The sequence below is a fragment of the Takifugu rubripes genome, chromosome 21 (assembly GCF_901000725.2).
Source record: "Takifugu rubripes chromosome 21, fTakRub1.2, whole genome shotgun sequence".
Taxonomy (NCBI): domain Eukaryota; kingdom Metazoa; phylum Chordata; class Actinopteri; order Tetraodontiformes; family Tetraodontidae; genus Takifugu; species Takifugu rubripes.
The window spans coordinates 7,132,482-7,148,421 of record NC_042305.1 but is presented as its reverse complement, the minus strand read 5'-3'; the positions used below and the strand labels follow the sequence as shown (position 1 = coordinate 7,148,421).

Genomic DNA, 15,940 nt, shown 5'->3' with positions numbered 1-15,940 from the left:
TGTTGTGCGATCATAACACTGCAGGAAAAGATCAAAGAACAAGAAACATGCTATTTTATCACCAACAGTCAAGATCCAGCATAAATATCACAGCTCTGGATCTCCGTCTATGCTGACCACCCCTGCAGCTTTACCAGCACAGCTTGTCTGATGATGATCAAAGATTCCTCTGATCAATAATCAAACATTCCCCCGAACATCAAAGGTGAGGGGGTAACAGAAGGATGCTAGTTTTTAAAGCATTAATTTGTAAGGGCTTAACTGTAAATTGTCAACCTGACGCCAGGTTAACGGGATAAATGCCAACAGTGTGTCTGGTGCCACTTTTACGAGAGGAACACATCAGGATGACAATCAGGGCACAAAATCTGGAAAACATCTCATCCAAACTTTCAGTCATATTTTACTCCCATTTGTATTATTTTATTTATAAAATCTCTCTGAATATGGCAAGCTAGGTTCAATAACACGGCCCCCGCCCCCCTGATGGAGGTTAATCATCTGAATACTCTTGACTGAGCTCCAGTTTGGCAATTTTTCAATGAGGTCAGAGGAAAAAAACACTACAGCAACTTAATTTCCTCTTTCCATCTGGATTTCTAAATTTAAAAGTAAACAAATGATTTTAGACCTGACACGGGAAGGGTGTGCGATAAAGTCCTGCAGCCGTTCTGAGCAAACTCCAACTGGAAGAAAAGTCGCTGAGAAACCAGCAGCACTGCAGGGATCCTGTGCACTAATATCTTAATCTATAGATTATGATGTAACAACATGCTTGAGTCTGTGGCAAATGGGTCAGTTTGTGACTATTAAAAGTGGATGAATGGATGTTTTATTCTATATTATTAGGGATCGGTTCCATCATCACGGTACCACAGCTACCGTCTGTACGTTTGTTTGGGGTAAAGATCACATGTCAGCGAAAAAATAGGCCTTTGGTTTCCAGACACTGCTGTGAAAAAAAGCTGGTCTGTAGCTACAGATGGGAGGAAATCCTAAATTCCCTCCAATTAACTCATTTCTAATAGGAATGAGAAAGAAGAAATAGGTGTTATATCATTACAATGGGACCTCTACTTACGAACGTCTCTACATGCAAAATTTTTATATATATATATATATATATATATATATATAGTGTGTGTGTGTGTGTGTGTGTGTGTGTTTTCTATGTTCAGAGGTATGTGAAGGATAATGCAGCACGTCGTTGAGGCGCTAAATTAAACCAGCAGGAACTCGCTCTTGACCAACCAGAGCCAGCGCTCTGGCTGTTCGGATCAGCGGAGACGTGCTCGACGTTCTTCCCTGTTGGCAATAAACACACTCAAACACGTCCTGCAGATATTCCCAGTGACATCTAGACAGCTAATTTCATCCCAGCGGGTAAGAGTTCATCAATGTGTGTGTGACGGGAACAACAGCTGACAAAGGCAGACTTACATAACCGTGTGAAGTGTGTGTGATGCTGTCCAGTCAGAGGGTTACAGCACACCCCTGTCACACACACACACACGTACACACACACCCACGGCTCAGCAGCGACACGAGGTTGGTTGTGCAACAGCACTGTGGTCACTCTTGATTGACAGAAGAATGAGAACACAGAAATGAAGAATACTCAGATTTACATTCAGATTTCTGATTTAGCAGGAAAACATCAGTGAGAACAGGAAACAGCGACGTGACCGAGGCCCAGTGTGCATAAGGAAATATTTCACTGTTGTATTTTCTCATTAAATACACAGAAATCAACATTTCAGTCACTCCCTAGTCTGCAAATGGTTCCGTAAAGGCATCAAAACCCAATAATTAAGTAGCAACGTGAACATTGATGATGCACAACAAACTGTTGCTTTGGTGCTTGTTTCAACTTCTCACTGTAAGTTTTGATTCTCCCCACATCTTCAGACTCTCATATTCTGAATCCTCGGTGGTTAGCGCCCCACTTCCCAACTAATTTACAGGTTCTCGCCAACCAGCTTCTCCTGATTCCGGTCATGTGACTGGAGAGTTCTGGAGACGACCATGAGGGAATGGATGATGAACAAATGCATAAATCTGTCAAATTCACTTGGCGCTGCAGGTGGGAGTAATTCAATAAACTGCGTGCCAGTTGGCAGAAAGTCATCCCCCCCAGACAGAGCGAGCCGTGCAGAACCAGCGGGCTGCTTAATAATCTCCTTTGTTGCTGCTTAATTGGCTTTCCGTGGCGGCTGCCATGAACATTCGCATCAGACGACACGAGAGGAGCCGAAGACGACTAAGACAACAAAACAGGATTTCCCTCCATCTGCCGTAGAGAACAGGCTCGAATTCTGAGGAAGACCATGTTGTCTTAGCCAACGGGCCATTCTCACACCACAAAAGTACACACACTTACACGGAACACACAACGCTGACGTCTGTTGCCATTTGTGTGATTGTTAATCATCAGAAACCCAAATTCTTGGTAAATATTGCAGATAAAACAGCCACATATGTCAGAGCGACTCACCGGCCTGCTGCTGTACGGCGCTGCGCTCTCATTGGTCAGAGTCACAAGTATGGTTGGCTGAAGAAGAGAAGAAGAAGAAGAAGAATCATTGGGGAATCACTGGAAGTTCTCCAGTCTGACATCAACATGTGTGTGCGTTGACACCCTCTTCCTCACCAGGGTCACGCTGGCGTCGAGAGAGGCGAGGACACTCCCAGGACACACACTCACACACACCTTCAGGACTCATCGGTCGAGCTAATGTGTGTTTGTGGACTGTGGGGGGTTAATGATGGTAATAAAATCCAAATTAAATCCAGCAGGACAGGTGCCTCCGGTGCAACTTTGGACCATTTTAATTTGATAATTAAAGCTGAAGTTTGAAATGGAGAAAACTGATGGGGCAGAAATCCACACAAGTGTGTTTGTCCACGTGGCAACCAAACACACACATCTGGATTTTTTAGAAATAAAATAGAAAGCGACAAATCCCAGCAAATGAAAAGCCAGAGCTGAAAAGTAAAGTGCGCTCCCCCCTCCGTGTGCTACTCTCTGGGTGGGTTTTCAGCTTTAATCTCCTCAAGATGAGCACACGTAGGGATTTATGGGCTGCCGCCAGCAGCTGCCTGCTGTTGCGTAACTCAGCCAGGATGTTTCACTGTGACACAGAAATCAGAAATCAATGGGAAAGACGGCACTGATGCTGCCACACCAGGTGAATTCATCCCCCCCCGTACAGGCAGCGGCGCCGCAGCACCGCTTTTGTTCATCGTCAGCTTAATTTTCACCAGTAATGAAGTCAACCACAAAAGTGAGATGAGGGAAATTATCTCCTGTCAGGAAATTACTCATCTGACGCCATAATAACGTATAGGCCAAATCCTCTTAAAGCACATTAGCAAAAAAGGGGATTTTAAATTGATTAAAAGCTGGACCTGTTTGCATTATCTAACAGAGGATAAAGAGATCAACCCCTATAGGACGAGTCCTGAATACAGCTGCCTCTGAGAGGACGGGGCAGGGACACTCGCTGGAAACAGCTTTACACAGCATACAGGAGGAATAATTCCCAACGCAAATGGAAATAATGGCCAATTTACAAGCTGCTTATGGGGTAGTGTCTCCCTTGGCACTAAATCTGATGACCTGCTGACGTGGGAGTGGACAGTTTGTCCCATTTTCATCATTTTGACCCTGTTTCTGGACTGATGGACGGACGGATGGTTGGATGGATGGATGGATGGATGGATGGATGGATGGATGGATGGATGGATGGACGGACGGACGGACGGACGGATGGATGATGGACGGATGGATGGACAGATGGATGGATGGATGGATGGATGGATGAACGGATGGCTGGATGGATGGCTGGACGGGTGGCTGGCCACCCCATGACCCACATGGTCTAGTGGTCAGGATTCCTGGTTCTCACCCAGGCGGCCCGTCTTTAATTCCCGGTATGGGAACTCTTTACCATCTTATCTTCCTTCCATATATGGTGTCAACAAACTTTAGACAGAGGTCATGTGAGGCTGTTATGAAACAACAGGGATCATTATATAATACCAGGAAGCCCCTGGCCCAGTTTCAGAAGACCTCTGGAACATGTGACCCCTCAGGCACTCTGTTCAGAGTCCTCCTCCATCAATCTGCTTCCTGCTGAAACACTTTTGCCACCATATTTGCAGACGTGAAGAATTCTTCAAGTTTCAGCTGCATCATAACTAATAAAAGTGCTGCTGGTCCTCGGCGGACCATGTCTCCTATGTTATCGGGGATCTTGGCCACGGGGTTTTGGGGGGGGACTCTGAGTAGAGGGAACAAAACCCAACTCTCTGCTGTGGAAACTGTCTCAGTTTGTGATGTCATCACACGCATGTGGATCTGAAGAAAACAGGAAGAGCAGAGGAAGAAAATGGGATTCTCCATCTAAACCCTCATGCTGCTCAGAGTATTCTAGTCTCGTGACCACAGATTTCCAGTAAACAATGTCGACCAGTGTCCACTTAGTCCCTGGGATATTTTGGAGTGCATGGTATGTGCCCGGAACATCCTGTTCTGTCGGCTCCAAGAACACGGACTGACAACTAGAACATAAACAAAGTGACCAGTCAAAAGTGTTTTCATACCCGCTGTTTGGAGGAAGTCCTCAGTCCGAGGGGCTGGTTCCGGCACTGCAGAGAGACAAAGTGGGATTGTGAATAGAAAAAAGATTTTAAAAATTCATTTATAGTCGTTTCATAATCGATTTACCTAATCTCAATCAGATTATCTTTGGATGAGGTGATCTGACCTTTCTTTACTGTTTCACTCAATTCCTGTATTTCTGCTTCTTCTGTTGCAGTACCATCTAAGATTAAAGGGGGCAGCACTGGGTAGGACAAAAAGAGTAGTTTGGAAAAATCTATTTCCGTTTCTGATGTTTTCAATGACTTAAAAGTAAACAAGCAGATCCAAATCCAAATGTAGATTTGGATTTATCTTTCTTTGTCCTTAATTGTGTGTTTGTTGCCCAAAACTTTTGGTTTGTTTTCATTGCCCCCTGGTTCTGTGTAACACTCAAGCTATGCATCAAAACACTTTGATAATTTTACATATATAATTTATAATCGATGGTGTCAAAATGAAAGAAAATCTGATCATTTAACCATAACATGTGAGTGAAAAACTGTAAAAGTTATCTTAGCAGAGTAAACTGGGTTAAAAATTAAAGATGAATAAAGAACTAATCTATTTCAATTTGCTTCATGTGAGTATCAGCAAATAATCAGACAATAAATCAAAGATATTGAGGCGATCACCACATTGCCTCATTCATCAATTTGATGTAGCCAATTGAACCTGCTAAACACGGCCCAGTGTGTGTTGACCTCTACGACCTTGGCTGTCTAATTCCCAAACTTCACAGGTGAACAGGGTCAGCGGGTCGTGCACGCCCGTTGGGAGATGTGCTCGCCCTCTGTGGAAGGTCGCAGGAGACGAAGAGTGTGTGAGAGACAGAGAGAGTGTGTGTTTAAAGGTCACGCAGGGCTTCACTACAAGGCTGAGGTGCCATTAATGAGATCTGAGGAGACAGTAGGGGTCACAGCCCCCTTTAGTCAGGGGATTGGGGGGATGGAGTGGGGGTGGGGGGCGGTGGTCTGACAAGCAGCATTACCATCAGAGTTGATGGCCACATGGGAGTATTATTAACTGCAGAATGATTTTATTATTGTTCAATTAAAACACGCTCTCTAGTGTTGGGTATTATTATGACGTGACTCTAATGCCTCTATAATACCTCTCCGAAACGACCCACCACCCCTCCGAATGTGGAGCACATCTACAGTTTCTCATTGATATTCGTACGAATGTGTCTCCTTGAAACAAGCAGCCACCAAAAGCATATTTGCACAGAGTTAAAATGCAGGTTGTAGCAGATGTGAAATTTCACCTTCCCCCCGTCTTCATCACGCTGATGTTTGCTGAACATCTGGGATGGATCATTGCAGCTTCAAAAAAGGTTTAAAAACATCAAAAAGTTCAGAGTCTGACAGAAAGTCTGCTCTGCTTGTTCAAGGTGATTTATTGCCACCCACCAGAGTCCGTCTCAACATTTTTCCAGGTATCTTTTCTTGGATTTCTGACCAGCAAACTTCAGAAGGAACATGTTGGTGAGCCAGAGGTGGGCCAACAACAGCAACAGCCCATTTCCAAGGCAACCAACAGACGCATGATCTTTCCTTCTGTTCCTCCTCTCATCATCTTCACCCTGCACTCTTACCAGGGTTATCAACACAAATGTGCATGGACAAAACCTCTGTAGAACAAGACCACCTTATTGAGTCATCTTTTTTGTGATTTTCTCCATTATTGTACATGTTATTTAAATCAAGTAGAAGTGGCTCTTCCTCACTGACCTGTTTATTCAGCATCAACTGTCTCTGTGTCGCAGGAGAACCCCCTCAGATGTCCCCTCAGCAGAAATAATAACAATCATACCCACAGGTGCTTTATAAGGGGATGAACTGTAGCTTTAGTCTGTTATGAGGTGTCATGTGATCGCGTCTGGTTTTTCGCAGGTCTAAACGGTGGGATCAGTCATTTCTGGGCCGCGCAGCGCCCCCTGGTGGATATTTCATTTAGAAGATGTTACTTAGTTGTTCTCCTGTGATGAATCAATTCTAATATAATAAAAGATTTAAAGCCCATATCAGCTGCACGACTTCACTCCTACTTTCTTAATGGAGGAATTTTTAATGGAATTCATTTTTCCAATTACTCCCAAGGCCTGTAGGGATTCATATTATCATTGTTTGTGCAGAAATTAGCATGTGTCTTTGGGGATATCAGGATGGGCTTCCATGTTAGAGCGATAATTGATCAGTAATAACTGAGGAGCAGCACAGCTGTTCCCACTGAGGGAGGAAGAGGCTCTGATAACAGTCCTCATCAGCACCGTTGTTCCCCGATTAGCGGTTTGCTGTGATTGACGCCTCGGCCTAGAATGACACTCCATCCAGACGCATTTAGGCAGGAAAAGTAGGCAAGATCTCAGCGTACACACCCACATGCCCCTCTCTGGCTGTGTGAGTGACTGTCGGGGTGATGGATCAGCTTCCCGTCATTGTTTCCTTCTCAGTTTTCCCGTCTGAGGTGCTCCTTGTCCTCTGGCTTACGAAGCTGAGCTCTCTTTACCCTCCCAAGACAAAACAACCTCAACTTTTGACCCCCAAACAGATGGAAACCTGCTGGATAATGAACCGGACGGACCCCAGAGCAACATTCTGATGTCCAGGTTTTATACTGGTTGCAGCCCCCCCTCCCGGCCACTTGTCCTTCTCCTCAGGATGGATAAAAGTCCACAGAACCTCTGCTGTGCTGTCCTACACCGGCCCCCATGTTACTCACCGGCGTGTTGGTACAGGGGCCAACGAATCGCACAAACCTCCAGCAAAGCATTTTTAAATCCGGCCTTAAATCTTTTGGATTAAAGCTTCTTTTCAAAGGTCAATGCGAAGGCAGCACATAGAAGCATGTGTGAAATAACACACTTGCACCAGGAAATGATCACAAATTCAATTGTTCTTAAATCTCCATCTCATTAGGGGAGATTACACAGCAGCATCTGCAGTCCTGCTGCAGTCAGGACAGAAGATTTAACCAGGGAGGCTTTGGTCAGGGGGCAGGGACGTTTTATAGCCAAATAAGCTTAAATTTAGAGAAGTAAAGTCACATGAGCTGCTGAGGAAAGAGCGTCATCTTTAATGCAGCTGAGATGGTGGAACTGAGAATGAGGGTCGTTCTGCCGGACCTGCAGCCATTGTTAGGGCCAGGATGCCGGCAGAGCCACGTTAAGCCTCTCTGGAGCCTGAAAACTCCTCAAGTTGGCTCGAGCTTCAGGTAAAAGCAGCAGAGAGCAGAGAGAAGGCAAAGAAAGAAAGAAAGAGGACAAGCCTGAAGAGCCTGATGAACCTCTACTTCTCCTACAGGACCAGAGTGACTCTAATCTTTGTGCCCTGGGCAGGACATGGGTCAGGTCATCATTAGAATTTCCCAGAATGCACCAGCATGATCCACAACGACACATTTCTCAGATAATTTTAATGCCGATGGGGGTGTGTTAGGCAGATTGAAATGATGCCTGATGGATTAATATCCTAGTGGTGGATTTAGTGGTGTGTGTGTGTGTGTGTGTGTGTGTGTGTGTGTGTGTGTGCGTGTATGATGAAAATGTTCTTTCATATAAAGGCTGGTATTACGCAATGACATCCTGGTCTTGTTCCAAACAAAGACAGGCCCACAGATGAAGAGACAAATTAAAAATATCCATCAGTCTGTTTGTGACAACAAACGCTGCAATAGAATCTGATTAGATGCAGTGTAGCTTCATCATCTCCATCCGTCCACGATGATGGCCTTCAAATCAAAACATAAACGCGTGTCCAGGACTACCTGTCTGCAACATTCTCCCCATTCAAACACACACACACACACACACACACACACACACACACACACACACACACACACACTGAACTGGATCACTAACGAAACCAGTGGTGGGGGCAGTTGTTGGTGCGTGCAGGTTGCTCAGTGAGCGGCACACTGACCCAAATCAGAGTCCCAGACATTCTCAGTCCTCCCGCTGCCTCCTGGCACCGAATCCAGTCCAGAATCCTCCCAGTGTCTTAAGAAAGTGACCGTAATCTAGGAATATTGGTCAAATCTAAGTAGGAGCAGGCGGCAGCAGTCTTCCCATTAGGAATATCACAAAGGCAATCCCTGTGATGGTTTAGGAATATTACGGTGAGCATAAAGACAACTGCGAGCCTTTATTTCCAGGAAAAAGACTGATACAAATCACTTTAAATAAACGCGTCTTTTAATGTGTTTTTCGGCCCCACAACTACAGAAACCTCAGACGCATCCGTTGCCATAGAGAATTCAGGGATGATCGGACACCTTTTATCGATGAGAAACCCGCAGCGTTTGTCTGTTAAATACGGTTTTAGCCATCCTTACCTCAAAGAGGACGGGAGTTCCTTTGTCTGCCAGTGTACACCCCAGAAGTTCGGACAGGAACTTTGCCATTTAGATGAGAAGCAGAGGGAATATTCCTAAAACTGTGGGAATGATGAGGAGGAGAATCAACAGGAGCGCGTCAACTTCTTTGTTGTGTTCAGGGCCCGGCGGACATCACAGTTTCTTCGTCAAGGTCTGAGCGCTGAGAAGCTTCTGCAGACGGATCGTAATCGGTGTGTGTGTGTGAGTGTGTGCGCGCGCGTGTGTTGGCGGCAGTGGGCGGGGCCACCAGCCATCAGGTGCTGCTTCTCTTCCCCCGTGAAGAGGACAAAACACTAAAACACGAACGGAGGGGAAGAAACCATCGTCGTGATTCTATTTTTCTAGAAAACATTCTACACATTAACAAAACGACATGCCGTAGTTTTATATCAAATCTGCTCTATTCCAGTTAGATTTAAGGGATGTGTCCGTTGCCCAGGTAACCGCGCCTGGTGGAGCAGCAGCCAGTTCCCTTTATCTTTGGAGAACACCTCTGAGGGTTGTCGGCGTGTCTTCCAGCCCTTTTGTCCCCCCCCCAGCTCGTCCCCTGCATGTTGGGAAACGCTTCACATCTGCACACATTTGGGCTTTCTGACCCATCCCGCAGAACACCACTAGAGGGCGGTCACGGCTCCTAATCCTGAGTGTGTGTGTGTGTGTGTGTGTGTGCGTGTGTGTGTGCGTGTGTGTGTGCGTGTGTGTGTGTGTGTTCCCTACAGGGGTTCTTAAGGAAGGGGGCTGAGGTTCAAATAACAGATCCTCCATTAAACTGAGGTTTCCCATCATACATCACTGGCTGTAACTGGTGGACCAGTACCAGTCTGATGGATCACAGGGCTCTTCAGGGAATCTCCTCCAACCCTTTAAGGGCGGAAGTTGACCGAAATCAGATGTAGGAGCCTAAACACTATTTCAGTTAATTAATCATCAGATATTCCAACATACACTGGGAGGTTCATCTTATCCTTTTTTAATTTGTTATTTATTTCGGTAGAATCCAGAAATATGCAATGTTTTTCATCCCCGGGTGACAGTCGGCTCAGGTGTTCATGCATGAGGGGGTCAGAGGGTCACAAGACATGATGGTTTCTTAACATTTACATTAATGTAGCAAAGCACCTTGGTGTTGTCCCACTGGGCAGAGAATTGTGGGTAACTATCACATGCTGGTTTATGTTCTGCAATGTAAGCCTCCCTCCACACAGACACACCCACAGACACACACACACACACACACATGCACACACACACATTAGTCAATAAACCAGATTTATCATCTAAACCCTGAAACAACAAACTGACAAGTGAAACAAATTGTCCAATAAAGGGAAACACAAAAACGAGGTAATCAGTCTGTGCTGGTCGCCCCCCTCCCCCCATGACCCCCTGCTGGGGGACAACAGGCTCACTAACATGGTTCCATATGTCCTTCCAGCTGTGGACGACTCGACAACTGCATGACAACATACAAGAGCAACACTGCGTGACCCCCTGCTGGGATGGTAGAGTGTGTGTGTGTGCATGTGTCCATTTGTGTGTGTGTGTGTGTGTGGGGGGGGGGGGGGGGGGGGTGATTTGTTCCTCTGGGAATTTCTTTGATGTTTTCTCCTCTTTTTCCAGATTTTTACATGTTGAAGCAAAATTGCTGATGACTTGTCTTCAAGTAGGCGCTGTCCTCAAATCTCTTTTATTCTGGTTTTGATCTTCTTTGATGTCGATGTGCTTTAATTATGCCGAAGAGAACCAATAAATGTTCGTTCAAATAAACAAGACTTCAGTTCAAGCTGCAGTAGCTTGGAGGCTAAAACAACCGCACACTATGGTGCTCCTCGCTGAACTGGTTAAATATACATCTGTTGGATTTTTGAGGTGGTCCAGAGCTTCCTGGAGATCAAAGCATCAGTGGACCGTAATTCCTTAAACCACCATTGGATTTTTGATGACTGACCGTAAAATTCAAATCAAATCAAATCAATCTTTATTTATATAGCGTCTTTTACAATCAAAATTGTTTCAAGGCGCTTTCCAGAATCCCAGGGCCTAACCCCAGACAAACAACAGTGGCAAGGAAAAACTCCCCTTTAACAGGAAGAAACCTTGATCAGGACCAGGTTCATGTAGGGGGGGAGGAGAGGAGAGGAGAGGAGAGGAGAGGAGAGGAGAGGAGAGGAGAGGAGAGGAGAGGAGAGGAGAGGAGAGGAGAGCAGAGGAAACCATGACCCAGTGGGGTAACAGAGGCCTGTCAGGTGATCATGTTTCTGGACCCCGGCAGCCTCGGCCTATAGCAGCATAGCTAAGATGTGACCTAATGATTAGACGACCCCCTAAGTATGATAATTTGTCTATCTATGATAGTAACAGGAACTACAGAATTAGTAACAATAAGCTTTTTCAAAGAGGTAGGTTTTAAGCCTAATCTTAAAAGTAGCAGTGGAGTCAGCCTCCCGTACCTGGACAGGGAGCTGGTTCCATAGCAGGGGGGCCTGGTAGCTAAATGCTCGGCCCCCCATTCTACCCCTAGAAATTCTGGGAACCACAAGTAGACCAGCATTCTGAGAGCGGAGCGGTCTATTGGGCTGATAAGGTATCACTAGCTCCTCCAGGTAGGATGGAGCTAGGCCTCTGAGGACCTTGTAGGTCAGGAGAAGAATTTTAAAAATTATTCTAAATTTAACGGGCAGCCAATGAAGAGACACCAGTACAGGAGTTATGTGATCTCTTTTGTCAATACCTGTCAGAACTCTGGCTGCAGCATTTTGGATCAGCTGGAGGCTTCTTAAAGAGTTGTTTGGACACCCTGATAATAAAGAATTACAATAGTCCAGCCTGGAAGTGACAAATGCATGGACTAACTTTTCAGCATCATGCCGCATCAGTATTTTCCTGATCTTTGCGATGTTTCTCAGGTGAAAAAAGACACTTCTAGAGACTAATTTAATGTGTGAGTTGAAGGACAGAGAGACTAGATGTTAATGAGATACCATCTAGAGTGATCGTGTGATCTAACCTATCCCCGAGAGGTTCAGGACCAAACACATGACCTCAGTTTTTCCTGAGTTAAGGAGAAGGAAATTTAATGACATCCAAGACGTTATGTCTTTAAGACAGGTCTGAAGCTTCACTAACTGCTCTGTCTCCTCTAGTTTCATGGATAAATAAAGCTGGGTGTCATCAGCATAACAATGAAAATTGACAGTTTAAACTGTGAATCTCGCCAAATTGTGGTCTTTCAATAATCTATATGATCAAGAAATTCAAGTATGAGATTTTGTTCTTATATTATCAGCGCCACATAGAAATATTATTGATGTAATGCTCTGCTTTTGCCGCTAGATGGCAGTGATTCGCCACCGGATGCTGTTACTATGATGACGATGCAAACAAACCTGACAAAAACGGTTTCATTATGAAGTTAAATGTTACGCAGTTATGCAGTGCTGAAACAACCTATTGATAATTCACTGGGAGAAATATTAGAATTACATAATAAGATATGAGGGCAGGTAAAATATCAAACAGCTGGAAACTAACAGGTGCGTTAAAAGGACTGAAATTATAGACGATAACTTTGTCTAACCACGGCAAGATTATGGAACGATGAAGCTAAGAAGCTGTGGTAGAGGTAGAAATGCATGGAAATGCAATGCAGCGTCTAATGTTCAATGATGAAGGTCAATCAAAAAGGTCAAGCCACACAATTGATGATGTGAAACAGTTGGAATTTATAATAAACTTGCTGAGCGTTAAACGTGATATAAATTAATGATCAGGGGGAGGCTGAAGTCGAAAATATTCAGCAAGAAAACAATGTAAAGGTGTACGCGTGAAGGTGCGGTGACACATATCGACCACTGGGTGGCAGCGTTTGCTGGCCTGTGCCTGAAATGAAGCGCCTGTCAGAGACCTGCTCTGCCTTTATGCATTCTCCATCAGCATTTGTGCACGTTTCCGTGCAGATAGATGGGCCACTGCTTCATCACCATCATCTACTTCTTCCTGGGCTGTTCCTCAGGGTTGGCCGCTTCTGTGTTGGGTCATACAGGGACCGGGTCAGTGGTCGGTCTGGGCCTCTGCTGGCTTGTAGTTTGTCAGCAGCAGCAGGTGTCAAGAAAGTTTTGAAATCTTAAATCGTGACATCGGAGGCAGTTAAATGTTTTATACTGGTGCCTGAAGACTAAATAAAGACGGACCAGCCCCAGCTGAGGGCTCTTATCGGGAACCCCAGTACCTGAGGGCAGGTAGTGGTCACGCACTCAGATCAGCTGCTGATGCGTCCAGGGTCAAAAAGCTGCAACAACAGGAGGTTCTACCTGAGGCTCACCTGCATCCACAGGTGAGGCCTTCCTTCATTTTATCTTTCGTTGTTTCATTTCCCTCTAAACAATTGGTGGTAGAGGCGTCATCAGAGGCCTCATCAGTTCTTACTGACTGTCAGGGGAAGTTTCAGCATAATTTGGGGTAGAGCAACCAACAACCAGGTGACCGAAGCTCCAAATGGCTCCTGAAGAGTATAAGAACCTGGAACTCCCCAACACTCAGTTAGAACTAATGAATCCTCTTGGATGAGAGTAGAAACGTCTTCATGGAACTCAAACAGACCAGTTGCTATGTTCAACTACCAGAATTACAACCACCTGGATGACTGAGAACCTTCAATGACATATTGCCACTTCGTCTAAACAGACTTTTTGCGTTTTGAATTCAGGTGTTTGCTGCTAGTTAGCATGCTACGCTCACAGCTAGCCACTCTTAGCATTTAGCATCGGAAACAGCAGAAGACCACCAGAAAGGTGCGGAATGTGGAATGTCCAACCAACAATCTGGACTTAAACAACAGTCCTGAGGGGATCTACAACTTTATAGACAACCATGTCAAAATACTGAAAATATGTCGCTTCTGTTTTCACTTTTCTGTTTCCCGAAGGGAATCCTAGCTAAATAGGATTTTATTGGTAAATCTGAGATAATTGCTCCCATTTGAGTTGTTGTGGGCATTTGCATCACTAAAAATAGATTATATTTAATAATTTCCTCATTTTCCTGCATGAGCAATGATCCGCCTCTGACTTTGATCTTTCTAATTAAAACAGTGACATCACTGAGGTGGAACTAAAACATCTGTTAAATTTTAACGACTGCCAGATGCCACATGAAGTCCGAGACCAGGGCCCCGATCACAGATGCGGATGGATCAAAGGTGACGTCATCATTTTAAGCTATTTTTAATGTTTTCAAACCAATCAGAGCCGAAGAATTTCCTCTTTAATGAGCACGTCTTTTTTCTCTCTCTTCGTGCTTTCACTAAGAGAGAAGGACAGTTTTAAAAGGGCACCGTTGGCATGGCAACAGTTGGTATTGCATTTTAGAGCAGCAAATAAAGCATTCTTCAGATTTCTTATTTTCACGCCTCCATTATCAGGTCCTGTCCTCAGATACTGAGGAACGGGCTTCATCTTTGACCCGGAGGGTCGGGAGGTTTGAGGTGTTTAATAAAACAAAAGTCCTCGCTGGCATAAATAAAACAGGACGATCACCTGCAGAACAAATATGCAGGTTTGGAAGAGCCCCCCCCCCTAACGGGCAGGACCCAGAGTCACAAGGGCAGCGCTCCATTTAGAATTTATTCATATTTGGTCATTGTGGGACTCCAGAACCAGTGAAGTAAACACATAAATATAATAATGATTTAACCTTTAACCTATTTTAAGTTGAAGAAACTGGACCAGAATCAGACCTGCTGATCCAGGTCCAGGGTGGGAGTAAGATCTGTTCTAATCTGGATCTCTTGAGGATAGAGAGGATTGCTCGTTGACTGGATGGTGATCCTTTCCCCTGCCCCGTTGCATTGTGGGTAATCTAAAGCTCCAAATCTCGTCCCATCACATCATCAGCCACCATCTCCAAATGGACCAGTGGTGTTGTAGAGTTGGACTTTGCTCTTTGAACCCAAAGTCCTGAACCACATCAAGACTCAATCTCCCAAAATGCACCAAGGGGCTCCATGGGAAGTCATTCAGACTTCACCCCTCCTCCCCCAGAGGTGAGAAGATCTCATTATCATGTCTCATATTATGCTGGTGTTAGAACCTGAGGTTTTATACGTATATATTTATATTCTAATTACTCTGAGGGCTCTGACCTGTGGGGGCTGTGGTGGTCGTAACGTGTCCAGGGGAGTGTAGTTGAGGACGAACCCCAGAACCAATTTGAGATTTCTTCATTTCGTCCTTCTGTCCCTCATCATCACTCGCAAACGAGTGAACAAGTGAACGAGTGCTGATGGGTAATTCTGCTGCAGCACTGACCATCAGACGCTCTCATCCTGACAGTCTGAGGAGGCGCTGAGGAGCCTGTAGCCCCACCCACAGATAGGGGCCATAGCCCCGCCCACAGCCTTAAGGTACAGGGCGTTATCTGTGTGGAGCCCCCTGGGGCGGCCCGGAACCAATGTTGCTAATTATTGTTTTCACTTTCAGGATTTCAGACGTGTGTTTGCTTTCCTCTGGTTATTTATTCTATACTTTATTCTGCTGGTTATTTAGTTTCACTGGTTATTTTGTTTCACTGGTTATTTTGTTTCACTGGTTATTTTATTTCTCTGGTTATTTTGTTTCACTGGTTATTTTATTTCTCTGGTTATTTTGTTTCACTGGTTATTTTATTTCAATGGTTATTTTATTTTGCTGGTTATTTTATTTCACTGGTTATTTTATTTCTCTGGTTATTTTATTTCTCTGGTTTTACATCCTCTCTGCTGATGAGGAAATCCGACGTGGCCGGTCTTTATTGGCAGCTCCTGCCTTCCTTCCCACCTGGATGGTGTCTGATTGGGACTCATCCTGCCTTCGTCTCCAGTCTTCACCCTCTGTAACCGACTCTTCTGGCTTCTTTATTGCTCCGGTTGGTCGACCAATCCTG

At 45.0% G+C, this 15,940-nt stretch overlaps 1 protein-coding gene across 2 annotated transcripts in view; it reads right to left on the bottom strand.

Moving 5' to 3' along the window:
* The window catches only part of rasgef1ba (RasGEF domain family, member 1Ba), a 39,421-nt gene extending 30,213 nt beyond the window's left edge, over positions 1 to 9,208 (bottom strand). The window contains exons 1-3 of one of the 2 annotated variants that reach the window (XM_011615342.2): positions 8,981 to 9,208; positions 4,606 to 4,650; positions 2,495 to 2,551 (exon numbers count right to left, since the gene is read on the bottom strand). In XM_011615342.2, the coding sequence (XP_011613644.2) occupies positions 2,495 to 2,551; positions 4,606 to 4,650; positions 8,981 to 9,049 (171 nt within the window). In that variant the 5' untranslated portion in view covers positions 9,050 to 9,208. The remainder of the gene's footprint in view (positions 1 to 2,494; positions 2,552 to 4,605; positions 4,651 to 8,980) is intronic. The other variant, XM_029829729.1, reaches the window with a different exon arrangement.
* Between the last annotated feature and the right edge of the window lie 6,732 nt (positions 9,209 to 15,940).